At 44.4% G+C, this 15,126-nt stretch overlaps 1 protein-coding gene across 4 annotated transcripts in view; it reads left to right on the top strand.

The window, feature by feature from the left end:
- The first annotated feature begins 265 nt into the window (after positions 1–265).
- The window catches only part of MAGI2 (membrane associated guanylate kinase, WW and PDZ domain containing 2), a 1,066,131-nt gene continuing 1,051,270 nt past the window's right edge, over positions 266–15,126 (top strand). For all 4 annotated transcript variants that reach the window (XM_040413058.1, XM_040413064.1, XM_040413057.1 and 1 more), the window contains exon 1: positions 266–853. In XM_040413058.1, the coding sequence (XP_040268992.1) occupies positions 556–853 (298 nt within the window). In that variant the 5' untranslated portion in view covers positions 266–555. The remainder of the gene's footprint in view (positions 854–15,126) is intronic.

Genomic DNA, 15,126 nt, shown 5'->3' with positions numbered 1-15,126 from the left:
TGCTGTTACACTGTATACAGCAGGCTATATCCTGCAGCTAGATCAGCTCACTAGTGCTGTAGATTGCAGACTGCAGTATGCGGGCACAATAAGTAGAGTTCAGGGAATGCACAGCCTGGGCTGCTGCTCTGGTGCTGGCCTCCTCCTCTCTGGTTGCCTGGCAAACACACACAGCCTCTCTCTCACACTTCACTACCGGGTTAGAAAGAGAGGAGAGCAGACAGCTCCCATCCCTCCTCCTCCTCCTCCCCTTGCTGCTCTCCATCCTTCCCCTCCCTCTGCCCCTCTGCCAGTTATTACTGTACAACTAGTACACACACACACACACGCTTACACACACTCACTGTGCCAGCTGCCAGCATGGATAACAGCTAGTGACACTTACACATGCATGCATACATATAGTGTATACCCACAAAGAGCTGGAGCAAGAGGCTACACTACTTCTCCTCCTTCTCATTCCTGCTGCTGCTGCCTCCCCATCCCCAAAGCCTGGCCATTCATCAGGAACCACCGAGGAACCCCCTCTTCCTCTCCGCCACAGAACCAGGGGCCATGTCCAAGAACCTGAAGAAGAAAAACCACTGGACCAACAAAGTCCATGAGTGTGTGATTGACAGAAGCCTGGAAGGGGAGCTTGGCTTTGACATCAGAGGGGGTGCTGAGAATGGCCAATTTCCTCACCTTGGGGAGGTAAAGCCTGGGAAGGTGTCTTATCAGAGTGGCAAACTGGTACCCGAGGAACTATTGTTGGAGGTGAATGATACCCCAGTGGCTGGACTCACTATCAGGGATGTACTGGCTGTCATCAAACATTGCAAGGACCCCATCAGAGTCAAGTGTGTAAAACAAGGTAGGAGTGCTCCTTCCCTATACACATGCTGCCGTGCCAGTGTTCTATGCCTGCCATAGACCCCCTGTATATGCTTTGTGCAGCATGCACTGCTTCGTAGCTTTGTTGTAGTGGCATCATGTTCTGCGATGACACAAGGTGACATGAGTATGCAGAATGTAAACATGGGCATGAGTTGGGCACCTGCAGGATGGCATGCTTTAAGCATCTCACATGGGAATGATCACCAGAAATAAGCCCAGCCCTGCAATGCAGCGTTACATTCAGTAGTTGACTGAGTAACTTTGTTTTTGCAGCTATATTAATGACTTGTTGGAGTTTGAGGATTTCTTGCTGCTGGCACAGTGTGTGTGTGTACCGGAGGGAGGGATGGCGGGGCATGGACTGTGGTGTCGCAGGATAAAATGGAACCACTGCACGTTGATTATGATGATGGCTACATGGTGACATGGACCGTATGTGATCATAAGCCTGTGCAGATTGCTGGCTTAGCATGTATTATGTATGTGCCCTTAGGATCCTGGTTGATTATATCTGAACAATGTGTACAATACATACAGATGTAGCAGGGTTAACACTTACACTCATCGCGTTATCATTGAAAAGCAATTGCTTAACGCATTTAGTTGCATTTCGTTTAGACAACATGTCTCCTAAAGCATGAGTGTTAACCCTGCTACATCTGTACACGCCTCTGATCTGTCTTTCTGGAACCCTTCAGTATATGTGCCTTCTTGTGAATTGTGTAAACGAGAGAGACATGAAAGCTGACAAAAAGACCTTGAGCAGAATACAAGCTGGAGCCAGAGACACGACTGTAAATGAAAGCTTCGTTAGGTAACAGAATACATGGAGGAAGGTGAAGCCAGTACAGTAGCATCAATGAGAGCGGGAGCACATAGCACCTGTGTGACATCTCCGCTCACAAGGCTTTAAATAACTTCCACAAGGGAACAGAGGCTGCACGACGATTATACAATCCTTACAATGAGGACAACCTACTCTAATCGTTCATCTGGCCACACGCGGTTCAGTGTATTTGAGGACCTGGTACTGGTATTTGCCTTGTGCTGGTGTTGTTTTCTGTGTGATAATGTGGCAGGAATTTTCAGGCTAGGTTAGAAAATATTCTGAACATGTGAATTTGTAATACCAGTTTCTAAAAAAAACATTACAGTGGGCATGCTCATATCAATTCTCTTATGGTGTCCTTCAGATCAATAAATGTTCTGGTATTTATGGACTCAGATCTTGGATATGTTCTACCTGATAGTTCTAGACATGGTGTCCACTAGAGTCTACTGTTCTATAATCTATCTGTTTGTGGTGACTTGAGCGTTGCTTTATGGCCTAGGTTACATGGTATAATGTATAAAACTACCAGGGGCGTAGCTATAGGAGGTGCAGAGGTAGCAGTCGCTACCGGGCCCAGGAGCCTGAGGTGGCCCAAAGACCCTTGTGGTGCATAAGAAGACAACATTATTATAGAAAGTCCATGCTGGTCAAGTTACACCTCTGGCTCAAGGGAAGGGGGCTGGGGTGCCGTTTCAATTTTAGCCTCGGGCAGCACGAAGGCTATGGGCTTCCTGGCCTTGGCCACAAAGCACTGAGGGAAGGGGGGCCTCAAGCTGAACTCTTGCACCAGGGCCCATGAGCCATTAGCTACGCCCCTGAAAACTACATTAGCTCAGGAGGCAAGATCGGCAGGTTTATTACTAGAAATCTTATAAGTTACTGTTGACTTCAATTATCAATTAGTTATTAGTATCAGCATGCAATAAGAGGCATTGTGGGCAAGATCGGATGATGTGTATGGCATGATGCCCCTTACCTAAGACCTAGTACTTTACATTTAATCAGGGTTACTGAGTGTCAGATTAATGACAGCTCTGAAGGGATGAGAACAGTCAGGTTATTTACAAGAGCTCAGTAACAATGAAGTGATCTCATGACACTGCTCACATCTCTACCAGGCTCCTCCAATGACGTGAAGTCATCTTTGGAAGTAACACTGCATACATTTCTTGTGTTGGTGTGAAATTAAGAAATGCTTGCACTCGAAACATACCTAGAAGCCTTAATAAGCTTTGAAGAGAATATATTTCCTCTGTAAAGTTCTCTGATGTTGAACCGAAATTTAGAGGAGACAGACCGAGAACAGATATGGAGTATTAGCTTTACCTTAAGGCCCCTTTCACACGGGCGAGTATTCCGCGCAGATGTGATGCGTGAGTTGAACGCATTGCACCCGCACTGAATCCTGACCCATTCATTTCTATGGGGCTGTGCACACGAGCGGTGATTTTCACGCATCACTTGTGCGTTGCGTGAAAATCGCAGCATGCTCCTCTTTGTGCGTTTTTCACGTAACGCAGTCCAATAGGAATGAATGGGGTTGCGTGAAAATCGCAAGCATCCGCAAACAAGTGCGGATGCGGTGCGATTTTCACGCACGGTTTCTAGGTGACGATCGGGATGGGGACCCGATCATTATTATTTCCCCTTATAACATGGTTATAAGGGAAAATAATAGCATTCTGAATACAGAATGCATAGTACAATAGGGCTGGAGGGGTTAAAAAAATAATAATAATAATTTAACTCACCTTAATCCACTTGTTCGCGCAGCCGGCATCTCTTCTGTCTTCATCTGTGAGCAATAGGACCTTTGATGACGTCACTACGCTCATCACATGATCCATCACCATGGTGATGGATCATGTGATGGACCATGTGATGAACGCAGTGACGTCATCAAAGGTCCTATTGCTCACAGATGAAGACAGAAGAGAAGCCGGGCTGCGCGAACAAGTGTATTAAGGTGAGTTAAATTATTATTATTATTTTTTAACCCCTTCAGCCCTATTGTACTATGCATTCTGTATTCAGAATGCTATTATTTACCCTTATAACCATGTTATAAGGGGAAATAATACAATCTACACTACAACTAACCCAAACCTGAACTTCTGTAAAGAAGTTCGGGTCTGGGTACCACAGTCGGTTTTTTATCACGCGCGTGCAAAACACATTGCACCCGCACGATAAAAACTGAACATCGGAACGCAATCGCAGTCAAAACTGACTGCAATTGCGTTCTTACTCGCGCGGGTTTTCCGCAATGCACCGGGACGCATCCGGACCTAATCCGGACACGCCCGTGTGAAAGAGGCCTGACTTCTCTCTTTTTAATCTATTTATGGCTTAGTATCTCCCTGTGTGTTTGCATCTTCTTTTTATTAATAAAAAGAAGATGCAAACCAAGTTGTAAGCCCTTGCAATGTACGTGGTCATTGCTTCTTTCATGTTGGAGCTTCTGTAAAATTAGCAAATGCCAGGCAAGTATATTCACCCAACCAAAAGGAATATCAGAACTTGAAATTGTATGCGATGCAGAGGGGCATAACTATAATTCATACGGCCCCATAGCAAAATAAGTGCCCCTACCACCTAGTGCAGCATAGGCAGAAAATATTATAGGCACGTAATAGCACCATATATATGAAAACCCACATTATAGCAAAAACAAACAAACAAAAAAAAGCCATATTGTTATTCCCTACAAAAAGGTACAATGTTCATGCAGCTGATTGGGCCGTCTCAACCTTTGGGCCCATAGCAAGTGCTATAGCTATAGTTATGGCTAGAGATGCCCGAATCGAATCCCACAAAGTGGATAAATTTGATTCGCCTTGAAGTCGAATTTCCTCGTGCTTAGTTTCAGAGAATCGATTTAACCTGAAATAGTCTAAAAAAACAAAAAATTCAAACTTACCTCCTCCATTTGCTCACGACGGGCTGCCAGCCTCCATCTTGCTTGAAGATCTCGGCCGAAATCCTGTGCGGCGCGAGATTACGCCATACATAAACCACGCCAGCCTGCGTGATGACGTAATTTCGCGCTGCACAGGATTTTGACTGATATCTTCAAGCAAGATAGAGGCGGCCGGCCCGCCGTGAGGAAATGGAGGCGGTAAGTTTGATTTAATTTATTTTTTATTGTTAGGGTACTTTCACACTTGCGTTAGTATTTTCCTGCATTGAGTTCCGTCCTAGGAGCTCTATACCGGAAATGATCAGTTTTATCCTAATGCATTCTGAATGGAGAGCAATCCGTTCAGGATGCATCAGGATGTCTTCAGTTCACTCTTTTTGCCATTTCAGGATGGAGAAAATACCGCAGCATGCTACGGTTTTATCTCCGGCCAAAAAGACTGAACATTTGACGGAATGCCGGATCCGGCATTAATTTACATTGAAGTGTATTAATGACAGATCCGGCACTAAGCGTTCCGGCAAAACGGATCCGGGATTCTGCAAAAAATATTTATACCGGATCCATTTTTCCGGATGACATCGGAGAGATGGATCTGGCATTTCAATGCATTTGTCAGATGGATCCGCATCCGGATCTGTCTGACAAATGCCATTAGTTTGCATACATTTTGCCGGCAGGCAGTTCCGGCGACACAAGTGTGAAGTACCCTTAATTTTACACTCAGATGCCACGATCATGTGTGAACTCGGCATCTGAGGGGTACAGTGACGGGAGCGGCGCTATTGCAGCTCCCTGTCATTACATCCGCTACTTCCCAAAAGTAATTTGTAACGTAGCAAATTTTTTACGTGAAATTCGGCAAATCAGCCAAATAGAACTTTTAAGAAATTCGCTCATCTCTAGTTATTTCCTTGGTGACGCACCATTTTGCCTATTTCATCAGAACTGAGAGCCCAACTGAGCTCTATTCGACTCCACAGATAAAGATCTTGGTTTTGTTAGGAACCTTAGTGATATGGCACTATACATGCCTTACTCAACAGTAAAATAATCTCTGCCAGTGTAGCTGATTTAAGGCCCTGTTACACCTGAAGATAATCGTTCAGATTATTGCTAACAAGTGTTTGTACGAACGCTCATTAGCGATGATCTGGCAGTGTAATACTGCCGCCGATTGCCCAATCGGGTAATCAGAATTTTTTAACAGGTTTAAAAATCCTTGTTTGCCCGTGGCTGATTGTGCTGCCTAATCACGATCTGCTGCCAGCAAACAACTAACCAGTATGGGGACAAGCAATGGCATACTGTGGAGGAGATCACTGCATGTAGTAGCAGTGGTCTCCTCTGCTGACGAGCAGGCGATTGTCAGGTAGAAAGACTTCCAATGGCCTGCTTCATCTGCAGGTGTAATAGGACCCTTAGTCCTCGCTTTATATATAAGTAACTTGTTATGGCAGAGCTTTTCCACATCTGCATAGGCTTCAGTACAATTATATGTATCAGCTGTGCCAGGATGTTCACTTTAACACAATTTTTTGTATTACTGCAATATCTTTCTGTTGTATTAACCCGTTAACCCTCTCAAAATAATCGTGGCTACATCTGTACCTACTATAGCGCCTGTGCTAGGATGCAACTTTAGTAAAGCAGACTTAGATGGTTCTAAACCATGCAACAAATCATATTTCTATTATATAACAGCAATCAAAGATCCTAAATATTCAGAGGGCCTGTAAGCTGCTAAAAAGTTGCATAACTTTTCACCATTATGTGGCTACACATAAGACCAGATATCAGGTAAAATTCCATGACCAATAACAGGATATTGTACATATTATGACTAATGACTGTTAGGAACCAGGATATAAAACTAGTAATTATTGTTTGTGATAGTTATACTCTTCTTTACAACTTTCAGTTTCCTGTCCCACGTAGTGTCTCTAAGTCTCCCTTTGCACTGATTTCACTCTCCCTCTGGGAGTTACTATTCCATTCACAGGGTCAGTAGATGAGTGAAAAGTGTAGTTCATGGTACAGCCAATATGACTGAGCTTGTAACATCTCTTACTGTCATTTGAATAGATGCTATTCGATTTGATTATACCTATGTCTAGTAAAGCAGAAATGTATATTTATTTGAGAAATGTATTACTTTTGACATCTGTGAATCAAAATTGGGTGTAATGGCTATTAGTTGAAGGAGTGGGGTTTAAATAGTGCATGAACTTGACGGACATGTATCTTTTCTCAGCCTCTGTAATTATAAAGCTAAAATTATCGAGCAAAAATAAAGCAATATATAAGAATATATTATTGCAGTACACTACACACCAAGAAGAGAGGAACCACAATTAACCAAATGCTGTTTTATGTACATTCTGCAATCTTCTCACCACAAAACAATTACAAGTGATGCATAACTGACATTCATAACTCCTTCGTCTTTTCTCGAAAGCCTGTATGCCGATGTGAGTGCTAAACATAATGTAAAACATATATACCCGTATTTTTCGCCCTATAAGACGCTGTGGCCCATAAGACGCACCTAGGTTTTTGGGGAGGAAAATAAGAAAAAAAATATTTTTAACCAAAAGTTGTGCTTTTGGTGGGTTTGGAACTAATGGTGGTCTGTGGATGGCACTATTATTGGGGATCTGTGGATGGCACTATTATTGGGGATCTGTGGATGGCACTATTATGGGGGATCTGTGAAGGACACTGTTATGGGGGGATCTATGAAGGACACTGTTATGGGGGGATCTGGGGATGGCACTGTTATGGGGGGATCTGTGGATGACGCATTGTTATGGGGGGATCTGTGGATGACGCACTGTTATGGGGGATCTGTGACTGACACTGTTATGGGGGGGAAACTGTGAAGGATACTGTTACAGGGGGGGATCTGTGGCTGACACTGTTATGGGGGATCTGTGGCTGACACTGTTATTTAGAGATATTCCAAAATCCTCCAATGATGTGTTTCAAAAGAGCAGATAACATCCGTGACAAAATTATTAGAGCAGATATTGGTACTAATAAATCTACTTTTAGACAAACTACACTGACTACACCGCGTCAGGGTACATTTCCGTGTTTAAATTGCAACAATTGCTCGAGCGTCATTAGAGGTTCCACTTTAACTCACCCTCATTCTGGTGAACAAATCCCAATTAAGGGCATGTTCACATGCGATAGCAAAAACGTCATATATATTCATAAATGTCCCTGCGGTTTAGTCTATGTAGGGGAAACCTCAATGCGGATAAAAGATAGATTAAGTAAGCATAAGTCCACCATCCGCACTGAGAATTTATTGTTACCCCTACCGCATCATTTTCATGAGAAACGTCATGCGATATCGCAGTTGCGATTTCAGGTTATTGAAAGCGTATCATTACCTCGCCGAGGCGGTGATAGGAATAGTTTACTTTTAAAGCGTGAGGCCTATTGGATCCACCGGTTACAAACAGTGGATCCAAAGGGGCTCAATCGCGAATACAATATCTCTAGTTTCACTTAGTTCTTAGGTGTATAACTTCCACTATAAAATACTTACACTATATTTATGTTTTATTTTCAGCGGACCTGATTCCTGAATTTGTCATGAATTTTTTCATTTGTTATATCGATTTACTTACATTGACTTCTATGGTGTATAGTATCTTTCATTGTCTTACCTGTATCGGCTCCCATGTGGGCGGAGTCACACAGTATGATGTCATTTCCCTCTTTTTTGTCACTCCTCCTTTTTTCTGTGTATATAAGAGATGAGGATAGGAGCTTATTACATAGTCTGAAGAAAGCACGTGTGTGTGCTGAAACGCATCACTATGCTCTATAATATGTGACTGAATAAACTACAGCATCATTGAATAATCATCGCGAGTGCCGGTCTTTTCTTCTTTATTGCACTGTTATGGGGGATCTGTGGATGGCACTGTTATGGGGGATCTGTGGATGGCACTGTTATGGGGGATCTGTGGATGGCACTGTTATATATGTGCCATCCACAGACCCCCCACCCCATAACAGTGCCATCCACAGACCCCCCACCCCTTAACAGTGCCATCCACAGATGTCCCCCATAAAACTGTCATCCACAGATCCCCCCCCCCACCGCTCCAGTGCTGCAGTATACAAATATAAAATGTCTCATTCAATTAAAAGTGATTAAACATGCCCCCTCACTCCTAATATTACCGTACACCCTAACAGCTTCTGTATAACGCAGGTAGGCAGGCCGGGCGGCCGTCGCATCACTCACTGACGTCACATGCCTGCGCCGCCTGCTTCATTCATAAAGTAGGCGGCCAGGCACGTGACATCAGGGAGTTACGCTGCCACCCGCCCGGCCTGCCTGCCTGCATTCTACAGAAGCTGTTAGGGTGTACGGTAATATTAAAAGTGGGGGGGCATGTTTAATCACTTTTAAATAAATGAGACATTTTATATTTGTATAGTGCAGCACTGGAACGGCGGGGCCAGAGTACAGTGACTGCACCGGCCCGCCGCAATTGCCAGCCCCAGCTCCTCCTCCCAGACCCTCTCCGCTCGCTCATACATCGCAGCCTGCGGTGTAAAAATGTCAGCATTCGCCCCATAAGACGCAGGGGGATTTTCCCCCCATTTTTGGGAGGAAAAAAGTGCGTCTTATGGGGCGAAAAATACGGTACTTGTAAGGCCCGTTTCACATATATTCTGCCATCCGGCTCAGTTCCCCTCCATTGTGATGCAGAAAACGTCAAAGGGGAGCTGAAGCCAAAACGGGTCCCATAGTTTTCTAGGGTTTGTTCCCATGCATCCAGCACCATAGCACCAGATGGGAAAACACTGCATGCCACGTTCTTCTGTCCGGCTCCATCAGTCTGTGGTTGCCAGATCTGTGCACTGAAGTGCAGTACACATACCTCAGTTGTGTCCGGCTCTCTGCCTAAAAAAACTGGCTCAAATGATATATGTATTTAAGCGGGCACAGAAATAATATTATGACAAGTTTCCCATATTGCTTTATTTTCAGAACTAGCCCCCATCAATCCTGAGAATAAAGGAGATTGGCATTGGTTAGCAGCTCTCTGGATCCCAGCAGTTAGATTGCAACTTTTCACAAAGTGATGGAATGTCCTTAAACTGCTATCTCCACCAGACAAAAGCAAACGGGTTGTCTCATTATGATTGCTGGCCCAGCAATCAGATGGGTCTGGCCAGTGGCAACTCTAGGAACAATACATAGTGGTGGGAACATAAGATACCACAGTCAAAAATGGGGGGGGCACTAATAATTTTCACCACTTAATCATACTACTGAAAAAAACTAAATAAGTATATATAAATAAGATTACAAAATGCAAGAGTATTGCGGTATGCAGGGATACCTTTTTATTGTACTAACCTAATACTTAAAAGACAAGCTTTCAAGAGTTTTCCTTTCTTCCTCGGTATTGCTTCAGAGAAAAAAAGAAACACTTTTGAAAACTTTTCTTTATAGTTTAAAGCAGTTTTAGCAAACACCAGGGCTGTGTAAATAATCCCATATGTTAAACATGTCACTAAAGAAGACCAATGAACCAACGCTCACAGGCTTATTCACAAAAGGGTGAAGAGTTTGGAGAAGGGAACAATCTAGGACAACATAACTGAATAGGAAAGTGAGCTGAATTGGTGAATGTTTTTCAAATAAGCTATGTTGTCCCATATTGTTCACTTCTCCTGACTTCTCCAAACTCTGTAACACAGAGTGCGGCGTTCAGGGGTACGTGTAACTCAGGGTGCTCTGGTCAGGGGTGCTTGTAACGCAAAGTGCGCTAGTCAGGGGTGCATTTAATGCAGGAGCGCGCTGGTCAGGGGTGCATGTAACGCAGGGGGCACTGGTCAGGGGTGTAACGCAGGGGGCGCTGGTCAGGGGTGCATCGCAGATAGAAAAGGTACTTACAGTTCTGATGTGCTCAGTCCTCGTGCCTTCTTCCTCTAGGCATGGTGGCAGGGGGAGGGGCGTGCAACGATGTTTCCTAATGTTAAATCCCCAAGCAGCATTCTTTTTCTGCCTCTGCAGGCCCTGCTAGGCTGAAATACACAGGCAGCCAATGGCTGTGCTGCCTTCTCCCTCCCAGCCAATAGCAGCTGAGGTGGGCGGGGGAAGATTCACTTGGCTGCCAACTGCAGAGGAGCCCGTAGTCAAGCGGGTGGGCAGCATGGGCAGTACTTTCAGTTTGGCAAAACTGACAAACAGATCGCCGCTGTATTAGCGGCGGCGGCCAGTGTTTTAAAGGGGAATCAGCGGGGGAGCAATTGCCCTCCCTTGCCCCCCTGTAGCGACGCCTATGGGTCTGGCTTAAAAAAAATCCTAGCAATGAACTAGGAAAGGATACAAACGGTCTTACATGTTCCCTGTAGGGACTTCTGCAGGGGAAACGAAGTATTACATGCTAGCTATTCATAGGATACATGAATGAACTTGGTTTCCGAGGGACAGGGACACTTGTTTATAGAGGACATATATTCCCAAAAAATGTACATTGTACTCTATGGCCCCAATTTAACAAGACTGGTGTGTACCATGTCAGTCTTGGTTGTGTCTGCATTGCCAGGGGAGGAATTGAATTTATGACGAGGTGCAAGCCTTATCATAAATAAAACGCCTCCTCCTGCAGTCCATGCGCCAAACTGAAATCCTCAGCTGTAGACCAGTTGTTATTTACACAGAAACCTGCGAGAGTGGCATAAAAATGCCCGTTTAATGCCAGAAAGCTGGCGTTGGGAATGATAAGTTCCTCCCCATATGCTTCTTTTTTATAAAGTTGTATTTAAAAAAAGTAGCCAACTATGCATTTCAATACAGCTGAAACAGACTTATATTGATGTAAGTAAGCCCAGTCTATGCCAAATAAACACTCTTTCAGCAAATGTTTAGGTAATAGGCACGTCAGGCATATAAGTCAGAAGAATTTTCCATGCCATACGTCAAACCTTGAGCCCAAACATCATGAGAACTAAGCTTTATCCAACAGTATACTTTACAGTTGCATATCTGGCAAGAAAATAGAAAAACAGTACGGTATACCTCAACTCAGTGGCGTACTAAGGGGGAAGGCTGTCCGCCCCGGTTGCCGGCTCTCAGGGGGGTGCCAGAAGCAATGAGTACTTCCATCAATACAGGTGGAAGCGCTCATTGCTGGAGCGCTGGGAGCTGCAGTCCTGTCACTCACCGCTCAGCTCCCCACGCTCCTCCCCTCCTTTAGGCCCGCGGTGCACAGAATGGTGAAGCAGGAACAGTGGCGTACATAGAGAAGTAAGGGCCCCATAGCAAGGATCAAACTATGCCTCCCACACATGACAGAAGGGTTTCCGCCTAAACACCTTTCATTGACCCTTGGGCTATTTTACCAATTCTTCATTTACTAAAAGTTGTTCCTTTACAGCAGGGATGCTCAACCTGCGGCCCTCCAGCTGTTGTAAAACTACAACTCCCACAATGCCCTACTGTAGGCTGATAGCTGTAGGCTGTTCGGGCATGCTGGGAGTTGTAGTTTTACAACAGCTGGAGGGCCGCAGGTTGAGCATACCTGCTTTACAGGGTAGAGTCCTGACCAAGTTACCCCCAGTAGAAGATTAAATGATCCCAACTAAGACTGGGCCCCCTCTTGCCCTAGGCTGCATAGAAGTCGCATGGTCTGCCGCTTTGGTAGTTACGCCCCTGAGCAGGAAGACTTCTCCCTGCTCCACCATTCAGCCTGCAGGCACACATCGCAATGCTGGCCTATGTGGGTGGAGCCTGCAGTCCGGAAATCTGCATAAGCTCCGCCCACACAGTGCTGCAGAGCGATCTGTGCCTGCAGGGAAGAGAGGTATGTGAGCTTCAGGAACGGGACATGGTGAGTAGTTACTGTGTTTTTTTTTTGAGGGGGGGGGGGTTTATACAGCGGGGGCACAGAGGGCTTATTGCTATGGAGGGGGCACAGTGGGCTTTATTACTATGGAGGGGGCACAGTGGGCATTATTACTGTGAAGGGGGCACAATGGGGATTTCTACTATGGAGGGGGCACAGGGGGCATTACCACTATTAATGGGGCACAATGGCATTATTACTATGAATGGGGCACAATGGGCATTATTACTATAAAGGGGGCACAATAGGGACACATCTGTACAAAACTACTGTGAAGGTTGTACAATGAGGGCAATTTTACTGTGAGGGAGTACAATTTTTTTGAAAGTATTGGGGAGGGGGTGCCAGATAAAGGACCCGCCCCGGGTGCCAAACAACCTAGGCACGCCACTGCCTCAACTATATTAAAAATGGGAGCCTTAGAACTTTGTAATGCTTCTGAATACCAAATGCTGCAGATGCAAAAAAGACAAGCATTCCATTCCAATAATACACCATTGATATTTTTACGTTACATGCACTTAAACTGAAGTTACGTGGGCAGTTTCTGGTAGTGTAGTATGACTAATATTTCCTGCTATCACTCATGCCATTTATTAATATACTGTACACGAGGTCTATGGATGTAATAGTATGATGTGGGCTCATGTTCAGATTTAGAGCAATGGGATACGTTCCCTAATTCTGAGCAGAATCACAGTTCAGCTGAAATCACATACGTATGTAGCTTAGGCCTTAAGACAGCAGTGGAATATGTGCTAGAAAGAGGAGTCTGTAACTGCATGAGAGCAAGTAATCTGCTGAAATATAATTACACGCTGCCTTGCTCTGCATTAAACGCCAAGCACTTATAGGAAACTACAGTACCGGCTGCTATAAAAATATGGCTCTTACATTCTCTTTCAAGAGGGGGATAAACGTTCCCTTCTAAAGCACAAACTGAGCACTGAATGTGTAAGGCTAAGAGGTTATCATTACCCCTTGTAGAAAACAATTAGCATCTTATTGTAAAGAATATTATGACCACATGCATGCGACCATGTCCGGATTTCGGTTCACAGTACAGACAAGTATATGACCTGCTCTGTAATTTGCGTAACGGCCACACAGATTAGCAAAAATCAAGGATGTGTGCGCATTACCCTATAGAAATGAATGGGTCCTCTAAAAATGTGTAAATTAGGCCTCGTGCACACGGCCATTGTTTTGGTCCGCATCCGATCCGCAGTTTTGGCGGCTCGGATACGGACCCGTTCACTTCAATGGGGCCGCAAAAGATGAAGACAGCACTCCGTGTGCTGTCAGCACCCATCGCTCCCTTCCGTGGTCCGCAAAAAAAAAAATATAACCTGTCCTATTCTTGTCTGCGTTTTGCGAACAAGAATAGGCAGTTATATTAAAGACTGTCCGTGCCGTTCCACAAATTGCGGAATGCACACGGACGCCATCCGTGTTTTGCAGATCAGCGATTTGCGGACCGCAAAACACACAACGGTCGTGTGCATGTAGCTTTATATTGAGGAACAATACAGTATGTGCACCCTAGGGTGCGAACATGACATCATCATTATAATTGTGTACACTACTGTGACTCGCTATTACCGTTACTACTGCTGGCAGCATGGCTCTAATATACTGTATATAGTGACATCTCGTTTCATGATATTATTAACATGGTTGTCGTTACCATGCCTGCATGCGGTGAACAGGCAATGGAAGAATTCATTAGTAGCGCGTGCATGGGAAATGACTTATATGGTTACAAAGTGCTTACAATTCCATGAAAGTGATCAGGAACATCGGTAAATTAAATTCCACTGAGAGGTAAATCGGCGCTCTCAGCAGAATTTATACGTTTTGCTTGCAGTATTCTTTTCTTCACCAGGCGACCCCGTTATTTATTGTGTCAGTCAAAGATATTTGCTTTGGCACATGTAATTAACTCAATTCTAGCTCCCTTGTTTGGTGATATTTGTGACAGGAGAGGTTGGAATGCCACCACTGCTGACAACTTATCCAATCAGGAACCTTGTTATAGATGAAAAATGTGGCAGGGAAAACATCTAGAAAGACAGAAAGATCTAAAATCAGTACTCTAATGAGGAATTAACCCCCCCAAAAAATAAAATAATTTGTTATCTTGAATATTATTTTACTTATTGAAGTATCCAATACATATTTCTATATAAATTATCGTTCCCACTTTGAAGCTCCAAAGTGGATTTTTATTTATTTATAAGGGTTGCCTGAGTTATAAAAAAAAAAAAGGTCCCACTAAGCAGGAATTTTCATAAAATAATAAAAGAACATATACTCACCTATTTCTCCTCTGCCAGTTCCAGTGTCGCAGGTCAGGACCTCCCCCTGAGCTTTGCTTGTTTGGCTTCAGCAGTGATGGACTCATATATTCCATGTGACCACTGCAGCCAATCACTTGTCTTATGGGTCATATACCGCTGAGGTCAGTGAATGCCTGCACGATGTCCAGGGCATACAGACATGTTATTACTGCAGCCAAGAGGCGGAGAGCCAACAGCAGCTGTCCTGAAAGCGGCGGTGGATAAAAAACATATGTTATTTTATTATTTTATGGCCATTTCTGCCTGGAGGGG

The sequence above is a fragment of the Bufo bufo genome, chromosome 1, assembly GCF_905171765.1.
Source record: "Bufo bufo chromosome 1, aBufBuf1.1, whole genome shotgun sequence".
Taxonomy (NCBI): Eukaryota; Metazoa; Chordata; class Amphibia; order Anura; family Bufonidae; genus Bufo; species Bufo bufo.
Note: the sequence above shows the minus strand (reverse complement) of the source record. Positions and strands in the feature narration are given on the sequence as shown.